This window comes from Triturus cristatus, chromosome 1_2, assembly GCF_964204655.1.
Source record: "Triturus cristatus chromosome 1_2, aTriCri1.1, whole genome shotgun sequence".
Taxonomy (NCBI): domain Eukaryota; kingdom Metazoa; phylum Chordata; class Amphibia; order Caudata; family Salamandridae; genus Triturus; species Triturus cristatus.
In genome coordinates, this window is record NC_140580.1 from 66,574,281 (window position 1) to 66,602,229 (window position 27,949).

General features: G+C 43.0%; 1 protein-coding gene across 1 annotated transcript in view; it reads right to left on the reverse strand.

The window, feature by feature from the left end:
* Positions 1-4,333: 4,333 nt before the first annotated feature.
* Positions 4,334-27,949, reverse strand: part of LOC146866807 (scavenger receptor cysteine-rich domain-containing protein DMBT1-like) — a 731,947-nt gene continuing 708,331 nt past the window's right edge. Inside the window, exons 6-7 of the mRNA XM_085617711.1 lie at positions 12,085-12,296; positions 4,334-4,759 (exon numbers count right to left, since the gene is read on the reverse strand). Of these exons, the coding sequence (XP_085473837.1) occupies positions 4,334-4,759; positions 12,085-12,296 (638 nt within the window). The remainder of the gene's footprint in view (positions 4,760-12,084; positions 12,297-27,949) is intronic.

A 27,949-nucleotide genomic window follows, 5' to 3' on the forward strand; every position in this document is an offset into this window, starting at 1 on the left:
CTTTCTCCCTCTTCCAGAACCTCGCACATGCTCAGAAGGGCCTAGCTAGTAGAATGCACCTGCTCCTAGTATAGAACTGTCAGGCTGTTCTAACTGATGTCAGCAACTCATTACTCCTCCTACTTGTTGACTATGCATTTTCTGTATGACCATCTATGTGTGTAACTCTTCTTATGTGTACTTGTACGGCCTTCATTTGAGCCCCTGTGTGGGTATATAAGGCCCCTGTTCTCTGTACTCCTTAGAATGCCTCCTACAGTGACTTGAGGGTACTGTGTGATGCAATCTCCCTCATGTGAGGTTTAATAAATGCATTGTTTTTATATTACAGCTTCTGTGCCAATCTCTTCTTTGTTGGTTTAAAAGGACCAGGTGTATCAGTGAAACCCCTGAGAAGGTTTTTATTTCTTCACAATGGCACGATCCATTTGCCCCGCAAGTTTCTATATTGGGGGCAAAAAAATAACAAGTGGACTATTGATTCTGGGCTTGTCTTACATGCAGGACACTGGTCATCTGTGGTGGTCTTGTTACTACAATTTTTCAAAACAATTTGGTGGGTAGGGTTTTAAAACGAAATTGGATAGACAATTTACTTGCCAGTGGAGGTACAATTACATCAATTGTTTCCTCGTAAAATGGGGATACTTTAAAATTGATAAAATTCAGGCTCAAGGTGCCTACCGGTTTGGTCATCTCTTTCACCATAATAGTGTTCCAATAAATCTCTTTGACCCTACATTTTGGGATAAAACACAATCTTTCAGGAGTGTACCAATATTTCTCCATCCCAAGGCTCTCCAGTAGATTCTTCAGAGAGCTGAACAATGGTATAGATTTAACCTGGAGTCGCTTCAGGAAATCGATCGCCTCTGCTCTATATGGAGTGAGCTCATTTACCGACCACAGGCCCAGCTTATGCGATAGTAATTTTTGACCCAGGTCCATGAACATGGGAGTCAAGGGGGTACCAGAGGGGAGGTTTAACATTGAGCGAAGAAACCGATACTCTACAACAGTGAGTGACTTTGTATTTCCAATACCCCATAATTTGGCACCATAGAGGGTTCCCCCCAGTATTTTGATATTGTCACTGTTTTTGTGTGAATTTTGCTTAGGTGGGCCATTTGTTGTACCAATGATATTTGAGTCTTTTCGATATGTGGAACCCAGTTTAACTTTGAGGTAAGGTGGATACCCAAATAGTCGAAGGTGTGGACTTGCTGTAGGGGACTATTTCCTACATACATTTGCTTTTTTGAAGGCTTGGAATTTCCCTTCGAGAAGATCATATATTTAGTTTTTGGCTCGTTTAATACCAAGCCATGCTTGTTGCAGAATTCCATAAAAATATTCAGCAATTGTTGCAGACCATGGGGGTATTTAGAGATAAGGAGGGTATCATCTGCGAAGAGTAAGGCGGGCACTCTTCTCTCCTCCACCTTTGGTGCATCACATCCATCCCTATCTAGATGATCAATAACCCCATTTAAAAAGAGAGAGAAAATTGTGGGGGCTAGGACACACCCTTGACCCACTCCACATTCGACAGGAAATTGATCAGTGAGTTGATTGTTATCCACCCACCTAATTTGTGCAGTATGTTAGCAATGCAACCGGATTAACATTTCTGATTATAGCCATCTCTGCTAGCACTCTCCACAACTTGGCTCTCAGTACCAGGTCAAATGCAGTGTGTAGGGCCACAAAGGCAATGTAAAGTTTTCCCCCTTTAATGCTGACCTCCCTCCAGTAGGTACACAAGAAGCGGAAAACCTGATCTAATGTGCTGATATTAGCACAGAAGCCTGCTTGAAAGTCGCTCAGTATGTGGTGCTCAGAGATCCAAACCTGTACTCGACCAAACACTTACTTGCAGAAGATTTTCTGCAATGAGTCGATTAGGCTTACAGGCCTGTAGCTAGCCAGGGTGGCTCTATCGCCCTTCTTGAAAATGGGGATTATCTCCGCTATGTTCCATGAAGGGGGAATATTCATGCCTGATGTATTGGCAATTGTGATCATATTGATGTAAGAAGCCCAGAGCGTTATATCCTCTTTATACAAATCATTTGGGATTCGGTCAGGGCCGGGGGCTCTGGCTGCAACGCTGGAACAAATTGCCACCCGAGTTTCTTCCATGGCGAGCACCAAGTCCTCCATAACATCTTTCTGATTTACCTCCCTCTCTTCTAGTAGAGCCTCCACCTCAACACTACCTAGTGCATAGATCCCCCCGAAATGGGTCAGCCACTCCTCTGGCTGAACTGTAAACTCCAGTTTTGCCTTCCTACCATGTAGCCAATAAACTGCTTGTTTCCAAATGGTTTTAGAATCCTTAATTGATGACACCTTTCGAAGGGAGGACAGTAGTGAGTCTTCCCATCTCTTCTTAGCCAGCTCTAGAGCTGTCCTGTAGCTTTTTCTTCATGCCATTAGGTCAAGGTGAGTTGGATTTTGCTGCCCGTACAAGGTCGGACTTGGCTTTTCTACATTCCTGGTTATACCAGGCTGCTTGGGGTTCTTGTTTGGCCTGGATCTGTTTATACTCTCTCTTCTGCTTACTACAGGGTTTGGCCAATAGATCCCCAATGTCATTAAATGTAGTTTCATGCAAGGAGGGCAACTTCTCGATTATCTGGTCCTTTGGGAGTTTTAGCATCTCTGCCAGATGTTGGCGTACTATGTGTTTCGCTAGGTCCAGAGCCTCAGGATGTTCCTCCACCCAGTCCCATCTAACCTTTCTCAAATTATTATTACCAATAGACAGTTCTCCCAAATCCTTCTTCCCCCGGCTTCTTAATTCAATACTATTATCACCCAAATTTGTTAGGGACAGGGTCAGGGCATTGTGGTCACTATCTGAGCGATTGATCACTGCCATATCATGAACTAGTGGCCAAAGGCTACGTGCAACCAGACAATAATGAATCCTACAGGCATAGCCAGGTCTATTAAAGGATAGCTCCCCTTTTTTGTCTGTTTTTGTTCTCCCATTTGTGGCTCTTAGATCATGTTGCAATGAGAGGGCCAACACCTGACTACATCTATTTGTCCAGCTAACTAGGGGAAGTTCTAGCTGCGGGACCTGCCTGACACTATCCCACTCCTCGGTCAGATCTCTTGGGATCATGGCTAGGGGTTCAAAGGTACAGTTCAAGTCCCCTGCTACCAGGGCTGGGGTATTATCAACAGTTTCAGATAGTACATTGTCTAGGATTCTGATGGTGTTCGTATCTTAGGAGCCCCGCAAAACTCCATTGTAAACATTATAGATCCTGATTTTCAAATTGTTACATGTTTTCAGATCTATAGCTAATAAATCAGGAAAATCTATATGAATATGAATTGTGTTTATTTTTAGACCAAGAGCATTTCTGACCCAAATAGCCTGGCCTCCCGATGGCCTCTCTTTCTCTTTTCTGGTAGCATTTACACCATAGGTTGAGAACCCGTTCCTATAGGGGTATGCAAACTCCATGTTTCTTGGAAGAGTATTATATCGTGTGCATCCACTAAAAGGCCCCAATCCGGATCTGCCAAAAGTTTTGAGATTTCTGCCATATTCCAGACCAAGATTCTTAGTTGGCTTGGGCAGATATTTGTAAGGATATGATTGGAGAGACTCTCGACAGATACTTCCCCTTCCTCAGTATTGTGAAAACCACTAACCCCCTCCCCTCCTGCATATACATTAAAATGCACTCCCCCGCCCTTGGTGGTGGCAGGTCCCCTCAACCCTATGGGGACTTGGACTACAGACTCCTCCCTATTTTGGCAAGGGGGGGTTACACACTCATCTGGGGACAGCAAACCACCTTTCTGCAGTCATACCTGCACTCCTAGGCCATCGGTTTTGGTTTGGGGCCCTCCATTGAGATGGACCCTGAGATCCTCGCTAGCTCATTTTCACTTCCTTCTGTTGGTCTATATCTGATTTTAATAGAGGTGTTAACCATAGGAATAGTATGGGAATCAACTGAGATTAGACCATCAACAGGGGCCGAGCAAAAGAACGAGACTATAACTACATCTCTTACTGACCCAGGAACTGTTACTCGTTTAACATTTCGAATGTCATCTCTTATAATTGAGAAGCAGTGCCCGGTGTCCCTGAACCAGTGGGTAACCTTGTTTTTGAGTGATCCACGGTCTTCATAACTACCCCTCGGCAGTCTTCGTACTTCAATTAAATATACTGGATAATTGTTGTCCTGCTGGTGGGATCTCTTATAAATTCCGTCCACTATTTTACCCTTCCCTAGTGGCCGCCCGGATCCGAGCACCTGGGGTGTTTGTTGGAGAGCCAACTGCCTCTTAGAATACACATAACTTACAGAGCCATTTTCATGGCAGGCAGGGCAATTTTGGATAGGCCTAGCCTTAGGGGTGAGTCATAGTGGGTTGCAGTAGGGCCAGGGTGTATAGGGCTACCTCTATCATCCCCTGTAGGTCCAAAGCCTGCAAGGACACGGCTCGTACAAACTGAAGGCAAAAGTTCAGGGTCGGACACAAGGGCGTGAGGCTTGTCAATCTTGCGTCTTCCTGCTAGAACTTTAACCTCCTTCCTTAGAGCTGCTACTTCTTCCCTCAGGGACTCAACTGTGGATTTTAGTGTCTGGAGTAGGCCGCCCAACGCAATACTTTCATCTTCTTGATTAGCCATCTCACCCACCATTTCACTATTGGCTCTGGCTGAGAAGACCTCAAATCTGTTGTGGCACACTATTTGAGGTTCAACCACCTCCTCGCTAAGATCCTGCAGGATAACAGAGGGTGACAATCGTTTGGTTTGGGGCCTCTTCCCTTTTTGTGATTTCCTAAACATCGAGGGGATTTATGTTGCTCGTTATTCTACTGGAGAAGACACGGGGGTTCCTGCATAGTCCCAGTATTAGTATCAAAACGAGTGGGATTAGCTGGTTTGGCGAGAGCCAAGGGAGTTTCTAAGCTAGCTATCTCATGGCATTCGGTAAGGAGAGCCTCAATCCTGTCCATTAACTCGTGACAGACAGCACCAGTACCCCTCTTTTTAGGGCGGGCGCACCTTGGACTTTATTGTGGCCCTTCCTTTTGCCCTTAGCCCTTTAAACCCCTGAGTGGGACCCCTTAATACAACAAAGGTGTATAAGTATACAAAATTCTCAAGTATATGCCCACCCTACTCCGCTCAGAATCAGCGAAGTCACAATTTGCCCCAAGATGCTCGTGCCCTTCGCCGATTCCCCTAGAGTTTAGCTTGGGGTAATTACCAATCAGTTCTGGAGGGGCAAAAGGGAAAAACAATATATTTAGAGAACAAACAGTCAGCTGCAGAGTCTGCGAATTTATGACTGTACCTTATTGGCGAGAGATTCTTCGTGGCGATAGTCCAGGAGGCAAAAAATGCATAACATCCAACTTTGCAAGGAAAAAACCAAGGGATATGGCCCTGCCCTTCCTCTTCCTGGCTGTGATGCCCTTGGCCCAGGCTTCGCCCAGGCGTGTCCGGTCACGTACGTGCGCGTCAGGTGCTGCGGGACCCTGAGCCTATTTTAAGCGCCTCCTGGGGCTGAACAATGCTGGCGGCCGCCGCAGGGGTGTTGGGGGTTGGAGTACCCTTCTGGCAGGCAGGTGAGTTGGCTATGACGGGACCGTGATCTCCCCAGTTGAATTTTAACAAAAACTAAAAGGAAAATTGGGTTAAGACGTTGACAATTCGGTCTCTCTTGTGGTACATCTATGAGACCGTCTTCAGGACAAAGCAATTCATTTGATAATCCAAGACTCGTCGATCAATGAGTAAAAATCTTATGCAAGTAAGTTCTCACATATAGTTGCAGAATTTAGAATGCTGTGAAATCTTGGCTTTATGAAGCTATACAAGACAGCATTAATTCACTTCAATCGCATTTCAACGGTCTTCTTATGCGTTCCACACAGAGTTAGTCACATGGCATTCAACTCTATGTGGAACACGTAAGAAGACCGCTGAGGGTTCTCCCAGTGCAAGGACTCTGCATTGACTCTGCATTGACCTCGAGCTCACATCGGACCCGCCGGTATGCGAAGCTTCATCGATGCCGACCTTTGCGTGGCAAATCTCTAATCGACGACGACTCTGGTTCTGGCATCACAGCCTCTTCAGAACTGATGCATAGCCTGGGCTGCGCAACGCTTCCTGACGCTGGATTTCACACTGCAAGCCCTCATAGGTAGGATTCTCGACAGCGAGGCAGAAACTCACATCGCAGCTCCTCAGAAGTCACACATCTCCTCGGCTGTGCAAGGCATCCTCGATGCAGGACCTCACAATGCTCCGCAACCAGGGATTAAGGTACTCTTGTTCAGTGGGCCTAACTGGGTCCCTGTAGATTTTGTCATTTTGTTCTTAATTTAGTTATTAAAATTGACTCTATTTTTTTAATTTGGGGTGGGAGTTTTCTTGTGTTGTATTTTTGCTTATTACTGTTTGAAGTGCTGCATAACTACTTTACACATTGCATTTAAGTTAAGCCTTACTATTCTGTGCCAAGCTACCACAGGGTTGAGCACAGGTTAATGTGGGGTTTGCTTATGCAACAAAAGGATTCGGGGCACGCACTACCACGTAATTCAATTTTGTGAGTTTGTGGCGTGCTTCTGGGGTTTCACTCTCTGAACAAAGAGTGTATGCAAAATCATGGGATGTAGTGTCCCCTAAATTGGGGACGCCCCCCTGAGCACAGCAAAAATCCCACTAGGGGGTTAAAACTTTGAAAAATGTCCAGTACACGACTTTTGAGTAGAACGATGTTTGTGAAATGTTTAATTTTGATATCGTCTCTTCATATCATGATAGCATTCCACATCAATTTCAATGAGTTCAAACCATTTTCACAATCATTTAACAATCCCAAATTTTTTCATATCCCAATGCATTTCGGTCTAAAATAGACCTTCGTCAGGGGACATACTCTACAAAAAATGAAGGCATGAAAGTACAAAAATAACCTTGAAATGAATGATTTTCACATCAACTCAGCAAAGTGTTTTTTTTTTCATCAATTCTTATATCAACAAAGATTTCAATTACCTGGGGTCTCGATCTTCATTAATATTTCATGGATTCTGTAGGGATGATTAAAATATGCAATAATTATTTCCTTTCTAATAAGAAATAAAACCAATTCAAGTGTAAATATGCAGTCTAGTGCATACTTTGCATCACCTCCCCGGATCTTGATGTCTTTAGAGTGACTTGATTTGTATTCAGAGGAGACACTGAATGCTGCTGAAACATCAAGAAATGTGGCTCGAGTTCCAGAAATTTGGGCTGTTGAAGAGAAGACTATTCGGAGTGCAAGAGATGAATCTGGCTTTAGAGAGGTGTGAACTGCTGAAGACACACAGCCTTCAGCAGATGAGGTAGAGCATCTGTTTGCACATGAGGTCGTCACAGGTCATTACAGGGTGTGCGTGGGTTAATGTTGTAAAATGGATACTTTGGATGAGAAAAAGCCAGGAGATGGCTTTGAAAATGTGATTTATAGATTTCCTGATTTTGGTGACAAGTCTTGAGGGCACGTTTCTGGAGAGCTGGTAATACGAAATTGATCATTTGGGTAGTTCAGGCTTTTGAAAGGTCTCCTTTACATGTTGTTTGGACGTATTATTTCTCGAGTTATCCCTAGCTCGCGTGTATCGCTCATAGATGGAAAGAGGGAAATGATGCTACTCAATGGCGTTGCCTTCAGGGAAGGAATAACTTGATAGTTTATGAAGACAATTTCTTTCACATAACCAGGTAGCACAACATGTATATCTAAAAACAATTCATAATACAATACACAACATCACCCACAAAGGCAAAACCATGCACATTTTCAAAACTAAAGTTCTTAGAAGAAAATAATGCCATTTCATAGTCTAAAGAGTGCTCTTCTTTCCATATCTATACATAGTTATCCCCCGACTCCAACATATTTCACTGTTAAAATTAATTTAAATGCATTCCCCTTTGTTAATACTGTATAGTTGCAAATAAGACCATGAGCAGGTCTTGAGACAGATGCTCAACGTTATCCTTTGAAGCTTTGCTCTAATTACATCCTCTCTTGCGCCATTTACACATCTCCTAAGCTAAGGGCACAATGGCACAGCAAGGCATATAACAAGCAGTTATATGTGACGTGAAATCCATTACACTATACCCTCTCAGGCCTGCCAAGTTGCACTCTCTAACGCTGTTCTTCTCAGGGAGGGAGAGACTGTTGGCAAAGTTGGAAGGTGCAGTTTCCCGATGTAAGTCCAGATGCAAACAGTTTGCAAAAAGACAAAGCTGAGAATGGGTAAAGGTGCCATGATTGTTTTAGGCAGTGAGCGGTGCCTGCCACTGAGATGGACGGTGAAAGGGCAGCTAAGAATAAATGTGGGCCACAGCACTTATTATGATTGTTATTTTTAACCAAAATAAGCACTGTCTAAGGACCCCTTCTGCTCCTATGGCTTTGTATCCAATGTGTGTAAAACCTCTCTGCATAATGCGTGGTTTGACCTTGTTCTTTCTAAATATTCTCAAGGAGGCACTCTCCTGAACCCCGGAAAGGAGAATAGGATGATTGCCTGGTTTGCTCTATGCACCTGTGCAGTTTCAGGTGGGCTTTAAAAGCTGTCACTTTCGACGTTCAGCCTCCACCTCTGCTTGTTTCGGTGCCAGGGGCTCTCTCTGTCTGCCCATGGTCTGCCCTGCAATCCCTGAGGGCACGAGGGCTCTTCCCAGAGCCCACTGGTGAAAGCCTCCATCTGGAAAAGGGCGCGTTCATTCAGTGTGCTGGTCCACACAATTTAAAAGGGCATTCCTTAAAACTCCAATAAATGAAATATCATGCATATCTTAAAATGATCCTACCTGAAATTATTTAAGTTATTATCATACAGTGGCTGCTGTGTGGGAGCAAGTGGCTATGAACTAAGTACAGGCGGCTAATTCATAAAAGTTCTTCAAGTGCTTCAGGCAGCTAAGCAGAACAACAAACATTGGTAATGCTTGGGTTTAGCCTATGTAATGAATAAAGAGGTGTTTTCATAAATCATCGTCCGGCAGAAGAAAAGAGCTATCTGATAGAGCACCCGGGAGAAGAGAGCATGTGGTGCAGCGGGGAGTGCTGCTGACTCCAGAGCTGGGGATCCCAGTCTCGGTGGCGCCTAGCAACATCCTGTGAGTCTATGGAAATCAATTAGGGTCTCATTACGATGGCGGAGGGACCACCACCGACATGCTGTCGTGTCGGTCCCAATGCCATCGCAATGCAGTTTTCCCCCAGCCATATTATGATGGTGGGAGGAATCGTGGCGGTTGGAAAGACCGACCGCCACGTTCCAGACGGGCGGATCAAATCCAACCGCCCGTCGGACCAAGTGCTAGTCTCTGCATTGCGGCGGTGCCTGCAGGCACCATCGTAGGGATTATCATTTCCCTTTCACCTGGTCGTTCTGCGGCGGTCAACCTGCCAAAAAACGGCTCATGGAAACAGATTTGGGGGCCCGTAGCAGGCCCCCCTTAATCCCTGGTGCACAGACATGTACCCTGGGGGGCACCTATGGTGCCCCCCTATATATCCCTGCACCATTTGGCAGGCACTGCATGGTGTCTGCCACGTAGTGCAGGGATATGTCTGCACCCTATTTTTTGTATTGAGGCGGGGGCTGTTGTCCTCATCCCCGCCACAATACAAAATATAGGTAATGCAACCGCCACAGTGGAGGTTGCATCATAATTCGGATGGTGGGTAGGCCGCCTCGTAGGCGGTCTGTCCCAAATCCGATACGATGGCGGACAGACTTCAGTCCGTCCGCCATCGTAATGACCCCCTTAATCTCTTCTGGTTATAAATTGTTATATGAATATGTTGCAAGAGTTAAAGGCAAAACTTTATGAAAATATAGTTCCACCAAAGCAGATGTTTTATCAGTATTTCGGAGGCTGGAAACTCATGAGAAGCAAACCAGGAACAAGCCTTGGTAAATGCAGGAAAATATGCTACAGTCAATAGAAATAGAGGAAAGGTAAGTTGCATGCACAGAAACCAATGAGAAGCCAGGAAAGAGAGGAGGCGAGATGTAAGTCCATTTTAAGTTTCTATTAAAAAGTGATGTGCAGGCGAAACCTAAAAAGGGAACTGCAAGAACAAAATGAATCGGTGGCACTTAATGTGGCAGACCACAGTAAGGGTGGAGGTGCATAGCTCTGCAGCACATGATATTACACATTGCCAGGTGACAGGGGGAGGTTTTACAGTCTATGAAGTGGGAGTGATTCTTCAAAAGAATCACCTCTTACATCAGAGAGGCCATACTCAGCTGCCCTATGCTGCCTCACATTGTCAGTGAAACCCCATGGTCCGTAGCCGAATTGTTTCCTGAGTCTGACCTGAAGTCATTCATGTCTGAGGTGATGAATGACATTCGGCCAGATCCCAGGAATCAACCTCTGCAATGATAGCATGAAGGAAGTGACCCATTCTTGCCTCCCCGGATAATCACCCACTGCATCTAAACCCAGTGTATGAGATCCTAAGGACAGGTAAGTGGAAGGGGCTCTGACACAGGAGCATCTGACATCTGTAAAGAAAGGTCAGAGGACTCAGGCCCTCATTTTGAGTTCGGTGCGAGCACTACTGCAGCGGTTTTCTGGAGCAAGTATCGTTGCATCAAGTAATTGCTGAACTTTTACACTCAATGCAGGCTTTTACAGTAAAATGAGGCATTACAGGGCAAATCAGGTGCTGCTGGTGAAACTCACGAGTAAACCTGTGCAGCGAGTGAGCACAATTGGCATGCAACTTCTATTCACCACCGGTCTGGAGTTGGAGACAAAAATGATTTTTACCGCACTTCTGCTGATCAGGAAGGAAGACGGGCTGTGGGAGTCTTCTGTTCAAGAGCACACCATGTAGAAGAGAAATCTGAGGTGACATTCCCGCCTCTTGCTGCCTCTCGTAGGCTTCTCTTCTAAGGCTGATCCTGGAGGACCTCGCTTCACACTGTCACAAGAAGGGTGCTGCGGCTAGCATTATTGGTACAACAAGGGCTTCCTTATGAGATGCCAGAGTCACGATTGGCTACTAATTCTTCCTAACAGTTGTTTGGTACTTTTCAACACTTTAATAGTCAGTAGAATCTAATCTTGGCTAACAATCAGTCCGATAGTCCCAAACAGGGCTTTGTACTTTCCATATTACAGATTCCCACTTGAAGTTTGTAGTTTCTCCTGTCTGTAAGCATGGGCTAGTGCTCCCTTCCTCAAGCCCCTACATCACTCACCAGACCTAGGCGGGGCTCTAACCACTCAGGATCACACTTCGGTTCCTGTTGTGTCAGTGGGACTAGCAGCACAGAAGCTCGGCCTGCTCCTGCTGCTTCTTCTGGGCGGTGCCTACTGGTCTACACCCTACAAACGCAATACCGGGTGAGCATCCAGGCAGCCACCGCTCCAAGAGCAGGCTGCCCAGGAGCGGAGGAGAATACTTGGATGTTTGGCAAACAGAAGGGGCCCTACAACATAATGAAGTCAAAATTGGTGGTGTGTGAAAGGGGCCATGTGCATCTAAGGATGCCCCTAAAATAAGGGGCCCTCTCAAAATTTACTAAACCATTTCATATGAAATGGATACATATGAAACTATTTCCTATGAAATGTGCCTGTTTGGGAGCGCAACTGTAAGCCAAGCTCACCTACTGGGCTGGCACAGGCCAGTCAGAAGGGTGCACTGAGTAGGGATCCTGACAAAAGGATAGGCTGTGTGGAGAAAGAAATTAGACCCCACTTGACTCTGTTTTTGGGGAGCCTCATGACAGCAGATATTTGAAGATGGGATACTTAGATTGTTTGCAAAACAGAATACGAACACTTTATTATCTGGTGGAAATATACACCTTTTCTTTACTAAGGGATGGGAAAAAAATTAGAAAAGAGACAATCCTTCGTTCTTGAGGAAAATGGAACTACATCATACCTAAGCAGATTACTCCGGCATCTTCAAGGTGAGAACACCAGTCCAGATTCCAGCCCTCATGGGGACATTGCCACAAGACTGATTCGGTTCCTGAGCACTTTAGGCCAACCAGAAGAACATCTCCAGGACCTTCACCAAAGTAGCCTTCTACTTTAGCATCAAGGGCGACTCCGCATTTGAGCTGTTTGCACACGACCTTGGCTTCTAGCATGTCGAAATCATCGTCACACACCGTCCCCCAGGAACCTCCGTACAGAATCTCAATTCGGCCAGAACATCTGCCCCGCCCGTTAACAAGACGGATTTGCCCGGGCTTTGGAACTGCAAAGACACAGAAGATCCGTGACATAAAAATAATAATAGCAACAAAGTAAGATTTTGTTTTTAAATTGAGCTTTCCCCTCACATAGAACTCAACAGCCCCTTATATATGCTTTATCAGACACTGAAATAGAAGCAACATACATAAAATAAACAATGCCCATCCATCGATCAATATCTATCCACAACTCTCAAAAGACCATCAAATATGTTTTCAAATATCCCGAACACTCATTCAGATAGTGCAGACCCTGATACAGCTCCCACTAGGCCCTCACCTAGTCCTTTGCTCGCCCTTACTTAGCCCTAGGCTAAACCTCTTACATTTCCTCATAGACTCACAAATTGCTAAGTAAAAAGTAATTTTGCATTAGAAGGTCCCTCACATACCCACAGACGTCTCTCAAGCAGTCACTCGCACAGACTTCAGCACCATCTCATATAGTCCTAGACAGGTCTCGAAAAGCTCTCAGAAGACCCACCATAGACGTAAACAGACCCCCACCCATCCCTCAACATAACACAACAAAGGACTTGAAGACACTCCTAAGTTCTCTGCAGTTTCACAAGCAGAACCCAGCAAACCCACTGTATTGCCCAAATAGCCTGCAGTTGAATGCACGTGGACTTTAAGAGACTGCATTTCTTCCACTTCTAAACACTATAGTTTACATATGTTACTATTACTCAATTTTACACAATTAAAACCTAGCGATATATTTTTCTATTTTGAACTTTGGTAATAAGCGCTGTTCTCTCTGACCGCTAGCGGCAGATTGTTGTGTTTGTGTTTACTTATAATAACAGTTGCCAATCTTTACCACGGCCAGGCCCTGATAGCTTTCACTAATCGCTTACCCGGTTTAGATAGTACTCGAAATTGGACACAATACGAGATAATACTTAGGCTCATACCACGCATTCTGTCTAATATGTGATGCTTAGGTGCCACCATATAGTAATCGCAGCAAACTTTGCATAATTTTATTCCCGGGTTTATGTCTTATAAGCTGACTTATGGCACACCGTCTAGTTATAGAGCTTAACCAGGAGCTATTTTACTTCATCTGGAACACTAAGACCTGTACTTGGATTTGGCAAAATGCGTGGTTTAGGAAGGCATCGCTTAGCGACAGACATACATTTTGGGTGTGACCCGGATAGAGAACTGTTTTCAAGCCATATAACCTAGATCTGATGAACTCCATGTAATTCTTTTACAGAGCCGTGCGGCACTGACTTTGACGAGTGCACAATATAGATAATGAGATACGCAAGAAGCAGACCGGCACCTTACGATTCAACGTGATTCACTGATCCAATGAGTCCCCACTATAAGGTATGTCAAACTTGTTGACTTGGACAGAACAGTAGCGTCCATAATATCTCCCTTCTAGATGTATCAATCTCTGGTTACTTTCACAGGAGATTCAACACTGCTGATACAATTTATTTGCTAACACACCCTATTCAGTGTATAGTACACCCGAGATCTGTAGGTAAGATATCATTGGCCATTTGCAAAGATATTTCTAGTATATTTATTTCGGTTCCCATCACCCATGACACCTTCTGTGCCATTTATCTTGGCAGAATGTTTATATCAACTAAGAATACAGCCACACAAGACAGAGGTTGTCAGTGGCTCTCTTCTCAACATTGACAGTGCTAGTGAGTACCTTACGATGTGCTTCACTCTCCTATATTTTAAGTCCACTTTGAAACACAAGATAGTTACACGGCGAGTTTTGGTCTTCTCATTTTTTCGGATTATGTGGGCTGTTTTTTCTCTTCTTTTCTCTAGGCCGTTCACTATGTCACTCGGTGGCTGATGCACATCTCTACTTTAGCCTCATTTTATATTCCCCCCCAAAGTGAGTATGGGGAGGAATTTATGTCACTCTTTGTTGCATGTTATGCACATCATTCGGTGTCTTTAAGTTTAGGTGTGAAAGTTCTGTCTTTTCACTATTGCTTAACGAACACGTGAAGTATATGCTGTGCAACAAGGTCTTATCAATTAGGGGCGTGGCTTTGTGCCCGAGTCGAATGGTGGCGTGCCGGTGAGGCTCCCGGCCCGCCTAGAGGACTCGGTGCTTCGCGGCGACTCTGCCGCTCGGCTGGAGGTATGCAAGGCTGCATATAACTCTGGAGCCGCTGGGGAATACTTGTGGACCTTCAAACGACGTTCGGACATGATCTTCAAGGCATTGAGTTCCCGTCGCGGCTATTTCTACAACGCGGCCGCCATTTTGTTTTGACGCGCTTATCTTCTCCTCTACAAGCATTTTGAAAATGCCTTCTGGATGTTGTTTTTTTTTTTTTACTCAGATATTTAATTTTTAAATGCTGCATTTTTTCAACTAATTCCCTCACCAACTTCTCTGCTCTCATTCAACTGGCTGCTATTTCATGCTTTTTACCTTGTTAATCCATGCAGCCTTGAATAGCTAACAGTGTCATTTTGCTAAATTATTGCCTATCCATTTGTCTCACCTCCTCTTTTTGCTGGCAATCTTTTTTTCACCACCGATGCTGTACGCTTTGTTATTTGCCCCTTTGGGAGTCTCTTCACTTCCTTAGCTTAGGTTTTTCAGCGGGCACGAAGCTTGTTTGAAGACTGACTGAAATTTTCACCATCATTGGGAAAGGCGCTTTTTCCATATCCTGTTGGTGTGTTCCATTGTTCAACATATTACATCGTCTATTTGTAAGTCCACTTTCCTTTGCGACATTTTGCATTGTTGCGCTTGCTTCCTGCATTGCCTGCATTAGTACGGAGTGTGTGGAGTGTGCTTTATGGGCAGAACGAAGTTACCTCACTCCATAAATTCCAAGCCAAAACACATTTTTATTAAGAATTTGAAGGTATTCTCTGAGTTCTCTAAACTAGCAGGTTCTTCAGACCTTTCTTCTCAAGATTTGGACATTGCAATGGAGCCCCCGTCCACAGCTCAAGGGAAATCTAACACCAAGCGCTTAAAAAAAGACCCTCCGTCACCACCCAAATCAGCTTCGCCTGAGTCGATGGAGTTACTTTTGGAGGAAATAAGAGCTCTTCGACCTTTCATGGAAGAAACTAACACTAAATTACAAACTTTAACAGACAATTGGTCTCAGCTTGAGGCAAGGGTCTTTTCTGTTGAACAAAATGTCTAAGAAACGTGTGTCACCGTCTCTCATCTTCACTCTCAAGTATCTGCACTTCAGAAACAAGTCGAGGATTTGGAAAAACGCAACAGGCGGAAAAACCTTCGCATTTATGGTCTGGGAGAAGGTCTTGAGGGGACAGACTATATTTCCTTCTTCAAATCGTTCCTTCCGAAATTGCTCCACATGCCAGACGGAACGATCCTCAACATCTAACAGGCGCATCGCTTAGGTCGTATTCCATCACAGGTCTCGTCGTCGTCAAGACCAAGTGGTGTTATCTTATACTTCTTGGAATACACAGATTTGTTAAAGGTTCTCTCAGCAGTAAGAGCTTCGCAGAAGGTCACGTGGTCTGGCTCATCTTTGTTTTTCGCACAGGATTATGCTAAAGCTACTGCAAACCGTCGCAAGGGATTCCTAAACATGCGGGCCGATCTCCGTTCAATAGGAGCCAGATATGGCCATTTTCATCCTTGCCTCTTTAAAGTTACACATAATAACAGAACAATTGGTTATGAGGATCCTCTACGGCTGCAGAGCTATATCAATTCATGTAAACCGATTGCTATGGATTCCTCTGGGCTCGCATCTTCTCTCATTGCCTGATGTGGTTACATGCTGTACTTGTTACTTAAGTTGCTGTTATCCATAATATGCTCTCTCATACCTTTGAGTGGGCCCTTTCAAGGTTCAAGGTTTTTGGATTCGCTGTTGTTGACCTTATATAGGTCTTAATCTTTGATTGCATGTCTTGTTCTATCCACCCTATTACTGTTATTGCTTCGTTTTATTATATTTATTCTAATGTTTTTCCTATTTTGCCTCTGCAGATCTTCCTTTCGTGTTTCATGATGTCCTCCTGGCTGTCCGTTTAGCCGAACCCTGGATGTGTCGTCTATTCCATGTGGCTCCACCCCCTCCCTCATTTCCACCTGGTCCCTTCTCATGTAGGTATGTCATCCTCCCACTGTTTCCATTTCCCACATGTTTCCATTTTCTCTGCATATTCCCTTGCCCTCTTATCCTTTGTGTTGTTTTACCTCTTACTCTTCGCATTTCACTTTTCAATTCCTTTTATGATTCACTTACTTTCATTCTTAAGGTGGTCTGTTCCCAGTTTCTGGTGTTACTTATTTCTCTTACTTTTCATCTGCTTTTGTCTTTCCTTACTGGTTCATAGCTCTAGCTTTGTCTCTTCCTGCTTTTCTTGCTTTTACTTTGGACTTTTGACATCTTCTCTTACTATTTTTCATCTATATTCTTTCTCCTACTTGACTCCTCATAACTAGGCCTTTGTTTCTTTTATTCTTCTTTATTCTTTTTTATGACTTCTTCACTGAACTCTAAAATTTCTTTCTCATATTTCTTATTTGTTAACACTACTATTCTGTTATGCCGCTGAAATTAGTTTCATGGAATGTTAGAGGACTGAATTCCCCCATAAAAAGACAAAGAGTTCTGTCTCATTTAGTTAAACTAAATGCAGATATAATATTCTTACAAGAGACTCATCTCACGGAGAATAAATCGTTAAAACTAAAAAAAGGTTGGGTGGGGGAAGTATTCTATTCCAAAGGTGATGGTAAGCGTAATGGAGTCATGACACTATGTCGCAAGTCGCTTAACTTCACGTTTCTTTCACAGGAGTCTGATGTAGATGGTCGTTGGCTTAATGTTAAATTGATGTTGAGGGATGTTCCAGTCTCTTTTTTTAATGTTTATGGTCCTACTGGTGGTGATTCCTCCTTTTGGCTCTCAATTGCTCAACAGCTTACTCTCTGTATGGAAGATAATTTCATACTAGCAGGAGACTGTAATCAGGTTTTTGATCCTTTTGTGGATAGAAAATCTAAAGTCTCATTTATTCCCTATAAGCCCCATAAATCCTTTGTTCACGCTATTACCCAGCATAAACTTTTAGATGCATGGAGGTTGTGTAATCCAACCACTAGAGAATATACTTTTTACTCCCCGGTGCATCACTCTCAAACACGTATTGATTACTTTTTTATATCCCATAACTTATCACAAGCACTTACAAAGGCAGAGATAGGACCTATATTATTATCGGATCATGCTCCAATTTTAATTGATTTAGACGTTTTACCTAAAGTTAATATCCCTAGAAGATGGAGATTTAATAACTCCCTCTTGTTGGATCCAACATTCTCCTCTTCTTTCGCTGCCTTTGTGAGGAATATTTTTCCATAAATGATACTAACTCTTTACCTTTCTCCATTATATGGGATGCCTTTAAGGCTTCAGCAACAGATTTTATTTTATGGTTCGTGGCCCGTAGGCGCAATATTGCTCGCAAGCGCTCAGGTTCTTTATTATAACATATCAAGAGACTGGAGCATTCTTTTTATACATCTAATTCGAAAGTTTTTCTTGATACCCTTATAAAAGCAAAACTACTCTTTAATAAGGAATCAACTGAAAATGCTTCATTGTATTTACTGAAGTCTAGCGCAAAATATTATGGTTGGAAGAATAAGGCGGGGAAAATTTTAGCTAGCTACCTGAAAAAAAAACATAACAAATTGAATATTGACTCTATTTATGATAGTAACTCTAATTTAAAACTCAAAGACGCAGAAATCTTGGGTGAATTTGCTCTCTTTTATCAATCATTGTGAATTTGCTCTCTTTTATCAATCATTATATGCTTCTGAAACAGACCCTTCTAGTCACATGCTCTCAACTTTCTTCTCCTCGTTACATACACCTCAGCCAGACTCCCCCGCATTGTCTTCATTAGAAACAGACATAAAACAACAAGAACTTTTGCTTGCACTCCAGCATTTAAAGAAGGATAAGGCAGCTGGACCTGACGGTTTCACTGTCAAATTTTATCTTCATTTCTCTAAGTTATTATTGCCTAAACTGTACATTTTGATTAATTCTTTTGCCTCTTTGGGAAAGTCGGAGGGTTCCTTTTCAGATGCTCACATACGCCTAATTCCCAAAGAAGGTAAAGATTTGCATTTTTGTAAAAATTATAGACCCATTTCGCTGGTCAACATAGACTATAAGATCTTTTCTAAAGCACTTGTCCTGCGTTTAGATCCTATTTTGCCATCCATTTTAGGCAAGGAACAGTCTGGTTTCGTGAAAGGACGAGTTATTAGTGAAAATACAAGATTATTTTTTAATATTTTATCTAAAGCCCCGCATTTAAAACACTCTCTTGCAGCTATAGCACTAGATGTCGAGAAAGCATTTGATAGAGTTGAATGGCACTATCTCTTTTACACCCTTAAGTGGTTTGGCTTTGGCCCTAAATTCATCTTCTTTGTCTCCCTTTTATATTCCAATCCACGTGCTGCTGTCTGTGCAAACGGTCTCATCTCTTCCTTCTTCAGTCTTGGGAGAGGAGTGCGTCAGGGTTGTCCCCTATCCCCTTTTCTTTTTAACCTAGCTCTTGAACCCTTTCTTTCGAAAATTCGTCAGAACGCACACATACATGTTTTTCAGACGCCAAATACCAACATCAAACTCGCAGCATATGCTGATGATATTTTGCTTTTTATTTCCAATCCTACTGAATCCATCCCCGCTTTTTTACAGGAAGTTCGTGCCTTTTCATTGATTTCAGGATATAAATTAAATAGTGATAAATGTGAAATTTTACCTTTGACTAAATTTACCTTAAAGGCTGATTTTATTTCAACTAATTTCGCTTGGAAGTCTTCCCATATCAAATATCTAGGTCTATATTTTAAGTCCACAATAAAGGACACTGTAACCCTGTGTATGACTAATTGCTTGAAAAAAATCTCAGAGCTTACTATTAAATGGCACCCCCTTTATCTTTCCTGGTGGGGTCGCTTAGATACTATAAAAATGATGCTTTCCCCCATAGTTCTATACACTATTTCCAATATTCCGGTCCCAATTCCTGCTAAATTATTTAAATCTATTAATTCAGTACTATCCTCTTCTCTGTGTAATAATAAAAAGCCCCGATTATCGGCCTACAAGTTAACACGTCCTAAAGCTGAAGGAGGTGTTAACTTTCCTAATTTCCCTTCTTACCACAAAGCATTCTTATTACGACAGGCTTCATATTGGTTGCTTGATTCCACATTAGATTGTCCTTTATGGACATCAGTTGAACATTCGCTCTTATCCCCATTTTCGTTCAATGAACATCTTTCTTTTTCTCGTTAACCCCAAACATTATCCACTCCCCTATTTAAACTCACTTCCAAACTTCTTTGCCCTTTATATCCTCTGACTGGCATAATAAAACTTTACTAATACGTAATAAACCCTTTTATTGGAAAACATGGAGACAACATGGTTTATTATGGGTCCATCAACTGTTTTCAGAGGATGGCTTTATTTCATTTACTTCACTTCAGCAGTCTTATAATTTGCCTGCCTCTTTTATGTCTAAATATTATACCCTCCTCACCACAATACTTGACATATACAATCAATTTTCTGGTAATTCTGCTGATTCTTCCACTATTGCCCCAATTACTGGATTGTTCACTACCTTACGTACCAAGCCTAAAGCTTCCGCCTTATACTCATTCCTTCAATCCACAGGCATATCGAGGCAAAAATCCAAGATTGAAATTGCTTGGGAGACGGATTTTAATGTAGTCTGGTCCCTACCAACGTGGAACAAGATCTGGATTAAAATACGCAAAACCTCACGAACGGCAAGTTTAACACAAACATTGATTTATGTATATAATAGGATTTTGCTCTCTCCACACTCTCTAAACATTAGGTTCCTCACAGTACAAACTACTTGCTGGTCTTGTGCGTCTCCTGATGCCACTCTTTTTCATATACTTTTTTCTTGCCCATCCGTATGTAAGTTCTGGACCCAGGTTTGGCCTCAAATTAACTCAATTTTTGACACCAATTTCCCATTTTTCGTAGGGGACATTTTCTTGGGGAGCCTCTCACCAGTATGGGATAATTGTGAAATCAATGTTCAAATTGTGGATCTGTTAATAGCCGTTGCTTTTCAGCAGATTACGAGGAATTGGAAAGACTTTGCAAACATTTCTTACAAAGCTTGGTGGTATGATGTTTGTCACCATCATAGACTGGACACGTTTTTGCTTTTTCCTTTCCATACAGCTACGAAAAGACTTCAGTTATGGTCGCCTGTTACTGCCTTTTTTTGACAAGTGTGCATTGCAACATATTTTACAACTCCCAAGAAGTTCTTAAACCTCCATGATTTCTCTTGTTGCTCTTCTAACTCTTCCAACAAACTGTGAGCTGTATCATTTCTAATCTTCTTTTGCTGTGATCTTGTTTTATATCCTCATTTGTGTATTTATACTGGACACTCCTATATTGTACTGTTTTCTGCTTGAAACCCTGTATCGTTTTTTGCCACCTTTTCACCTTTCTCTTTTAATAAATATTTTTTGAACTAAAAAGGTGTAATAGATTAATTTTGTTCTCTACATGGGGTTTGAATATAATGTGTTTATACCTTTTAGGTATCCCCTGGGTGTTCTTGTGTTGTTCTGATATCTGGCTAAGGTCCTGAGGAAGGTGGTGCTACCATTTTTTAAGCCACCGAAACGCGCGTCGACCAATGCTGTTCAGATCCTGCTATTTGCAGTCATTCTAATTGGTCGCGGAGACTGTGCAACCTTTTGTGTCCCACTTTTCAGAGATACGTACTAGTGAATGTAGTATGAGTGTATATGAGGCTGAATGTTTGTGATGTAGGATGTATGCATTTTTGCCTTGTGGGGTATTGATCTAGAATGTTTTGTATTTAAATTGTATGTAACAACCATGTAATTTTGGCTGTATGTGTCTATAAAAATGGTTTTATTTTGTTAAAAAAAGGAAAAGAAAGCAAAAAGATTTTGATAAAACAAAGGAGCCAAATCAATAATGTTAATATTTACAAATTAAGTTTTCTTCTTGAATTTTGTTGTTGTTTAGCCCATGCTGAATTTAATTTCAGATTTGTAAAATAAATTTAGGTCACGAGGGAGCCATTTCAGATTGTATAGTCACTCACACAGACTTTAACACCATCTCATATAGTCCTAGACAGGTCTCGAAGAGCTCTCAGAAGACCCACCATAGACCTAAACAGACCCCCACCCATACCATAACAAAGGACTTGAAGACACTCTTAAGTTCTCGTCAGTTTCACAAGCAGAACCCAGCAAACCCACTCTTTTGCCCAAATAGCCTGCAGTTGAATGCACGTGGACTTTAAGAGACTGCATTTCTTCCACTTCTAAACACTATAGTTTACAAATGTTACTATTACTCAATTTTACACAATTAAAACCTAGCGATTACTGATCACGTTTGAGGACTTGTAAATGTTACAACCCGATTCGACACCCTAGCTGAGCAGGAACACAAAAAGTTTGCAATAGTAGTTCTGTCCCATTCTTGGGCAGCTGGTGCCAGGTGAACATGAAGATGCTGGTAAGAGAGGGAAATGTTTGGCGCATCTCTCCATGTGGAGTGAGCCTCCTGAACATGCTGCCAAATTTATGCCTGCATCCTGGGATCTCCACACACATCAGGGCATTCCTCTCACAAACATCGCTCAAAATGAGACAATTGTCTGGATTTGAGCAGTGTGTGGGTTCCCTTAGTTATACCACAATGCATTGCAGCAAATGCAGGGGGAGGATTCATTTGATCTGGCCATGCATCAATGCAACTGATGTCTACCAGGGGAAATTTAAAGCCAGCAGAGAGCACTGGCAGCAGGCATTCACTGCCAGCAGGTTATTTGTTGACATTCAGCCCACTTTTCAGTGAAGATTACCACCTGCACATAGGTGTTTTTACCTCCCAGTTTACTGTAGCCCCTTTTTGTATTTTGGATCAAAGAGATTGTCTGCTGCACACACACGTCCTTTTACACCTGGCTGAAATTCAAGTCTTTTTGAGTTATAAAACCAATTCCTGGCAACCACTTAATTGCTTCCTCGGTCGAAAAGGTAATTAATATAATTTCTTAAAAAATGTTTTAGTAACTACTATGTAGATTTAGGGGAATTAGGCAGAATAGCATGCAATTTATGAATTTTTATGTTCATTACTCTGTTGATTGTATTGTTAAGCCAATTTGAATGAGCAATTCCTCAGTTTTGTTTATTCCTATGCTGGTGGTCATTTTATATCCTTGCTCTTTTGGTCTACGTGTTCAACACCATACAGGGCATGTGCATGGGAGAAATCTGCTAGCATGACTGGGCAGCGGGTGCGCCTCATGCAAGCCCGTCTGCGCCTGTTCTTACAGCGGATGCAGCTGAGGCCAAAAATGATACCCATCTATCCTCTGTAAGGAGTTTGTACAGAAAAAAATCATTTTTTGAAACAGGAAGCCAACTCCCATGCCTCAATGTGTTGGCTATCTTATCTGCCTTGTTACAAGTGCCATTGGATAAAATACATACTCTCTACCCACTCAAGCATACCCCTATTTCCACACACACACATACGCCCTGTGGCCAACCCCATGTGGGCGCCCAACCACGCTTGGGGGCAGCCTGGGGATGGCCACAGGTCCTCCATGCAGGCACTGCACCCAACCATCGCAAGCGTCAACCCCCTGCAGACCCCAACCCTAACAAGTATATTTATTATCCTTTAAATTATTTTTTCACTGTACCCACCCAAGCTTCACCTCAATGGTACTGCGGGACTGCACAAGCTTCACTGGGAGTGGTATGGCTACTCTGGAAGTATACCATGGTACCTCGTGGGAGGGCCACGTCGGGTCCCGAATAGTACCTCAGGACTTGCAGTTTGAAATAAATATTTATTTTTGGGCTGTTGGTGGGGGGGGTCTCCATGGGCCACCCTTTGAGTACCAGGGAGTCAAGGTGTGCCTATCCTTCTCCCTTATAGGTATATTTTTGTACTAGCTCCCGACACGGTGCCTTATTCCCCATGTCCAGTAATGACGACTGCAATATTTTTCTTCAAATTTCGACCAGCCAATCAAGTTGTTAAATCCAGTCGGATTGGTACCCGTCCCACAGGACCAAACAACAGAGGGGAAAAAAATGGCTCGCCCAACGAGAGGCCCTAATTTTTCACATTTACAGTACCATGGGACTTTCGCGAGACCAACTGTCCAGATATCACAAAACCTTTAACCTCTTCATGACCACTTAAGTAGGAAACATCCATTACCACGCGGGCATTGCATTGCAACACCTTTACATCGCGGGTAATACAATGCAAGTCGTTACAATGACTTGCGCTGGATGGCGCTCTAACCTTAGGAATAGTATGATTTACTATTCCAACACCTTCCCTACTATACGTAGACTGGTGTTGGAATCGTAAATCATACTATTCCTAAGTCCAGCGTCCTCCAGCGCAAGTCGTTGTAACGACTTGCGTTGTAAAAACTGCGATGTAACATTCCACAATCATTTTGATTGCGTTGTAACGTCACATATTCACTTAAGCACCTCTTTATAACCAAATGTCTTGAAAACCAGTGAACAGATTCACAGCAGATAAGAAAATGTGTGCTCTCTGCCAAATTTGGTGTAATTCTGCTCTGTTGTTTTTTCTGTATTGCTTCCCAAAATTTCCTAAAGGTGGATGAACTTTTTGATTGGGAAGTTTAGTGAAGCTTCGTTGAATGGGGCAAAAGTTCTTATTTCCACCTCACAAAGCCCATTTGTGTGAAGTGTTCCAGCACAGTGTATTGTTTTTCACTGGAGTATGTTTACGACAATGAGGGGTGGAATGCAGAAGAGTCACGAGTGTGCATAACTCTTTATGACAATAACTATATGGCTGGAAATGTGTGACATTGCACATTATATATTTAATAATTCCTAATCTGTTCTGTTTTTCTTCTCTCCAAAAATGCAGTGTAAATATAGGAAAATACCCTGTCATGGTTTATATATGTATGCTTTCACGTGTGTGAGAAGTCTACACGATTGTACTATTAGGTGGTAAAATTTACCATTATTTTAGATATTAAAGATAAAAGTGGTCCTGAAGAAAGCTCAATGACCCGGATGGGCAGAGACCAAGGCAGAAACTTGCCGATCTGTGGCTTTTGAGTCATAATATACCCTAAAAAAGCTACCACTCTATTTTGTTTTTAACCTTGCCAAAGGTACTCATAATAAAGAAGGGTAAAGAGGAAGAAGCAGGCAATTTTAATAATCATGCAAAATATCCCTTAGAACATAAGTGCTCCCCTTTCAAATTGTGCCAAGGCCGCCCACTCACACTAGGTGCAGTGGGTGAGGATCAGATGATGAAGTATGCCACAGGTGCTACCTGTGGGTGATTATCCTATAAAATAATCTAAGAGATTCCAAGGGTCTTCCAAAAAAACTACCCAGCAGGGAATAGGAAGGTAGGAGCACCCGCTTACGGTAGTAGGATATCTACCATCTTTGATTATATATAGACTGTTGATATTTACTGTTCATTCCCTATGAAGAAATCTTCCTTTCCCTGTTATGGAACCCTTCTGATAAATTTAATGTAAACTTTATGTAGTGATGACCACTCTGAAAGTTTATTATAAGCTTTATTGTGAATTTCGACAATAACATTAAAAAGTAAACCAATTATTACATCAGTAAAGTTCTAGGCTCTCGTGAGAGGCTCTGGTGGGAGGCTCCATGAGGGAAGAAAAGGAAAGAAACACTACACTTTGTCAAGAGGCAACTGAATTTAAAGCTTATGTCTTGCCCAACCACACTTATATTATTGTCAATTTGGTCCAATAATTATTTCTGTATGAGTAGCTTCATAAAAATATAACTAAATCAGTGCGCCACAGTCATACTGACTGTCGGTATTCTATCCCACATTGACAAATTAAAGTGGGATCATTGCACAAAATCTTCTTTAGTTTTTGTCATTAAAGGGGTCAAGGTATCCTCCACTGCCTCCCCCCTCCCCTATTAATATGGGTATTGAAGTATTTTCATATCATAGCTACAAATGCTGGTTTAGGTGGTGAGGCAAGGCATAGATGATTCCTAAAGGATTTTATATCCAGAAAAATTAGAGGATGAATGGATTAAGAACAACACCACAGGCGTGCAGGGTTGGTGAAAGTAAGCAATATATCATCTGCATAAAGAAATGCCTTACTCGGTTTCATCTGTGTGGGTTGTCACAACCCCCTCCTGCTCCACTCTGTCACAATCCCCACTTGCGTCCTCTGTGAATTGTCTAGCGTGCGGGGCTCATGTTTCTCTACCCCTATGGTGCTCTATGTTTGGTGTGGTATCATGACTGGTATTTACCTAGAATCCAGCACAATCATAATTGACGTCCCCCAGCACCCTCCTGACCGATGCTTCCCCAGCACTCATTTTCCATTATGGTTGAACCCCTGGAAGCGTTCCCCAATCCTGTAAACCAAGGATTAACTGCTCTCGCTTTTCCTGGGGCCTTGGTGTGGTTTTCCAATAAATCCCTGCAAGGTTCCCCAAGAATCCCATGAGCAAATAGCGAGCCTTGCTCTCGCTATTACTGGGACCTTGGTGTTGTTTTCCATTGTGCACGTTCGAGCATAAATGATAGATTTGTTTCCCGTTATTTGATTCTGATCAACAAGTTGCACCTGCCTATTCTGTAAGGTCAAAGAGATTGTAGTAACAGGTGTTTTCCACAAGGCTCAGGAACCTTCCAGACATCCATGTGCCCCAAGTGCCATATCTGATCTAGCTACATTCATTGAGCCTGCGAGAAAGAATATAAACCCCATCCAAACCCGATTCGTGGCTTGGCCTCGCTCACAGCAGGTTTCCACTCACCTGAAGAATCTTGTTGGTACCAAGAAGCGCTCCAGTTTCCTTAAATTCCATTCAAACCGGTAGTTCCTGTAGCACCCGCTAACTTGATGTCTTCCTCCTTGCTCCCTCCTCCACAGCTACTCTAGATCCCCGCGACCACCTGAGTCAAAGCCTCAAGAACTTCTTTGAACTGTGAAAAGTGGAAGAACGAGGCTAAGTACTTGATATCAAGTTAGTGTTCACTAAACCTCATACAGCAGTAAACAGGACTGAGTATCCCCATCTTCTAAGACTAAAGGCTTTGAAGATGGGGATACTCAGTCCTGTTTTCTTCCATGTCCACTCTGTGATTTACTCCAGTGTGTTACTGTTAGACCTGGCCCCTTGGTGTGGGTCTCCCTTCCATTTTTGCTGTTGCCTCATGTGTTTTTGCTGGTGTTAGATGCTCAGGGCACTGTGCCACTGTTGTCCAGTGCCACAGTGCAAGTGCTCCCTTTTTGTAAATTGATGTATGAATTTGTGATTCCATGATTGGTTGGTTTGGTTTACCTTTCAGACCCTAGTACAGTGCACCAGGAGTGCCCAGGGCTTGTAAATCCAAATGCTGCTGGTGGGCTTGCAGCACTGGTTGTGCCACCCACAGAAGCAGCCTGTAAAAGTATGTCTAAGGTCTGCCATTGCAGAGCCTGCGTGCAATCTGATACTTTCATGCTGACTGGGCAAGTGCACCCACTTGCCAGTCCCTAAACCTTCCCTTTTCTTCATATCAGACACCACATCCAAGGGTAGGGTGCATTGTAAGTATAAGGTAGAACATGCCCTGGTGTGTGTGGCATGTTCTAATAGTGAATTACAGCCATTTTCGTTTTTCACTATTGCAAGGCTACTTGTTCTCCATAGGCCAGAATGGGCAGTTTGGTTATTACATTTTATAATCCTAACTGACTCAGGGAACATGGTAGAATTTCGAATTTAGTATGCCTGAACTCTGAATGATAAAATACATCTTTTAGTGAAGTTGGTTTTAACATTCTGTGTTTGAAAATACCACTTTTTGTCTAACCATTCAAACCTGCCTCTGCTAGGCTGTGTATTCATTGTCTGGAGTTTGAGTGACAGGGCTGGGGAATTCCAGGAGACAGGGTGAGGTGGCCCAGTGGTGAATAGAGAGATCTGCATCTAGCTGGGAGGGAGGAGTTGCACCTGGGACCTGAATAGGGCTGTGCCTTCCCTCCACAATGCTGGCTCCACCTCCTGTGGTGCGTCTGATGTCTCTGCCCTGCACTCTGAAAGGAAAGAAGGAGTCAGGTAAACAAAGTGCTCCAGGACTGACGAGAACTGGTTTGGACTAGGCAAATGCCCCTCTGCCCTCAGAGGACAAAGGATTTGGGGGTATAAGTATTGGGACCCTGATCCCAAGAATTTAGATCACTTTGGGAAACAAGAAGAAACCTTTGCTGAGGAGAGGAACCAAGAAGAAACTGAGGAGAGACTATCCCTGAAACTGGGGGATTGGCCTGCAGGGGTTGCCTACTGCCAAAGAGAGGTGATAGGAGCATTGTGTGTACTTTTGCTCAACTTGTGAAGGATCTCCAAGGGCTTGGAAAAGAGCTTGCCTCCTGCTGAAGTCTCAGGGACAACAGACCAGCTCCCCAGAGTTCTTTGGAAGTGCCTGCTGCTGTTTTGGGCCTTCGGAGGGACTGCGTGTCGCAAGGAGCTGGAAGCGCGACTCACGGAGAAGAAGTGTGTCGC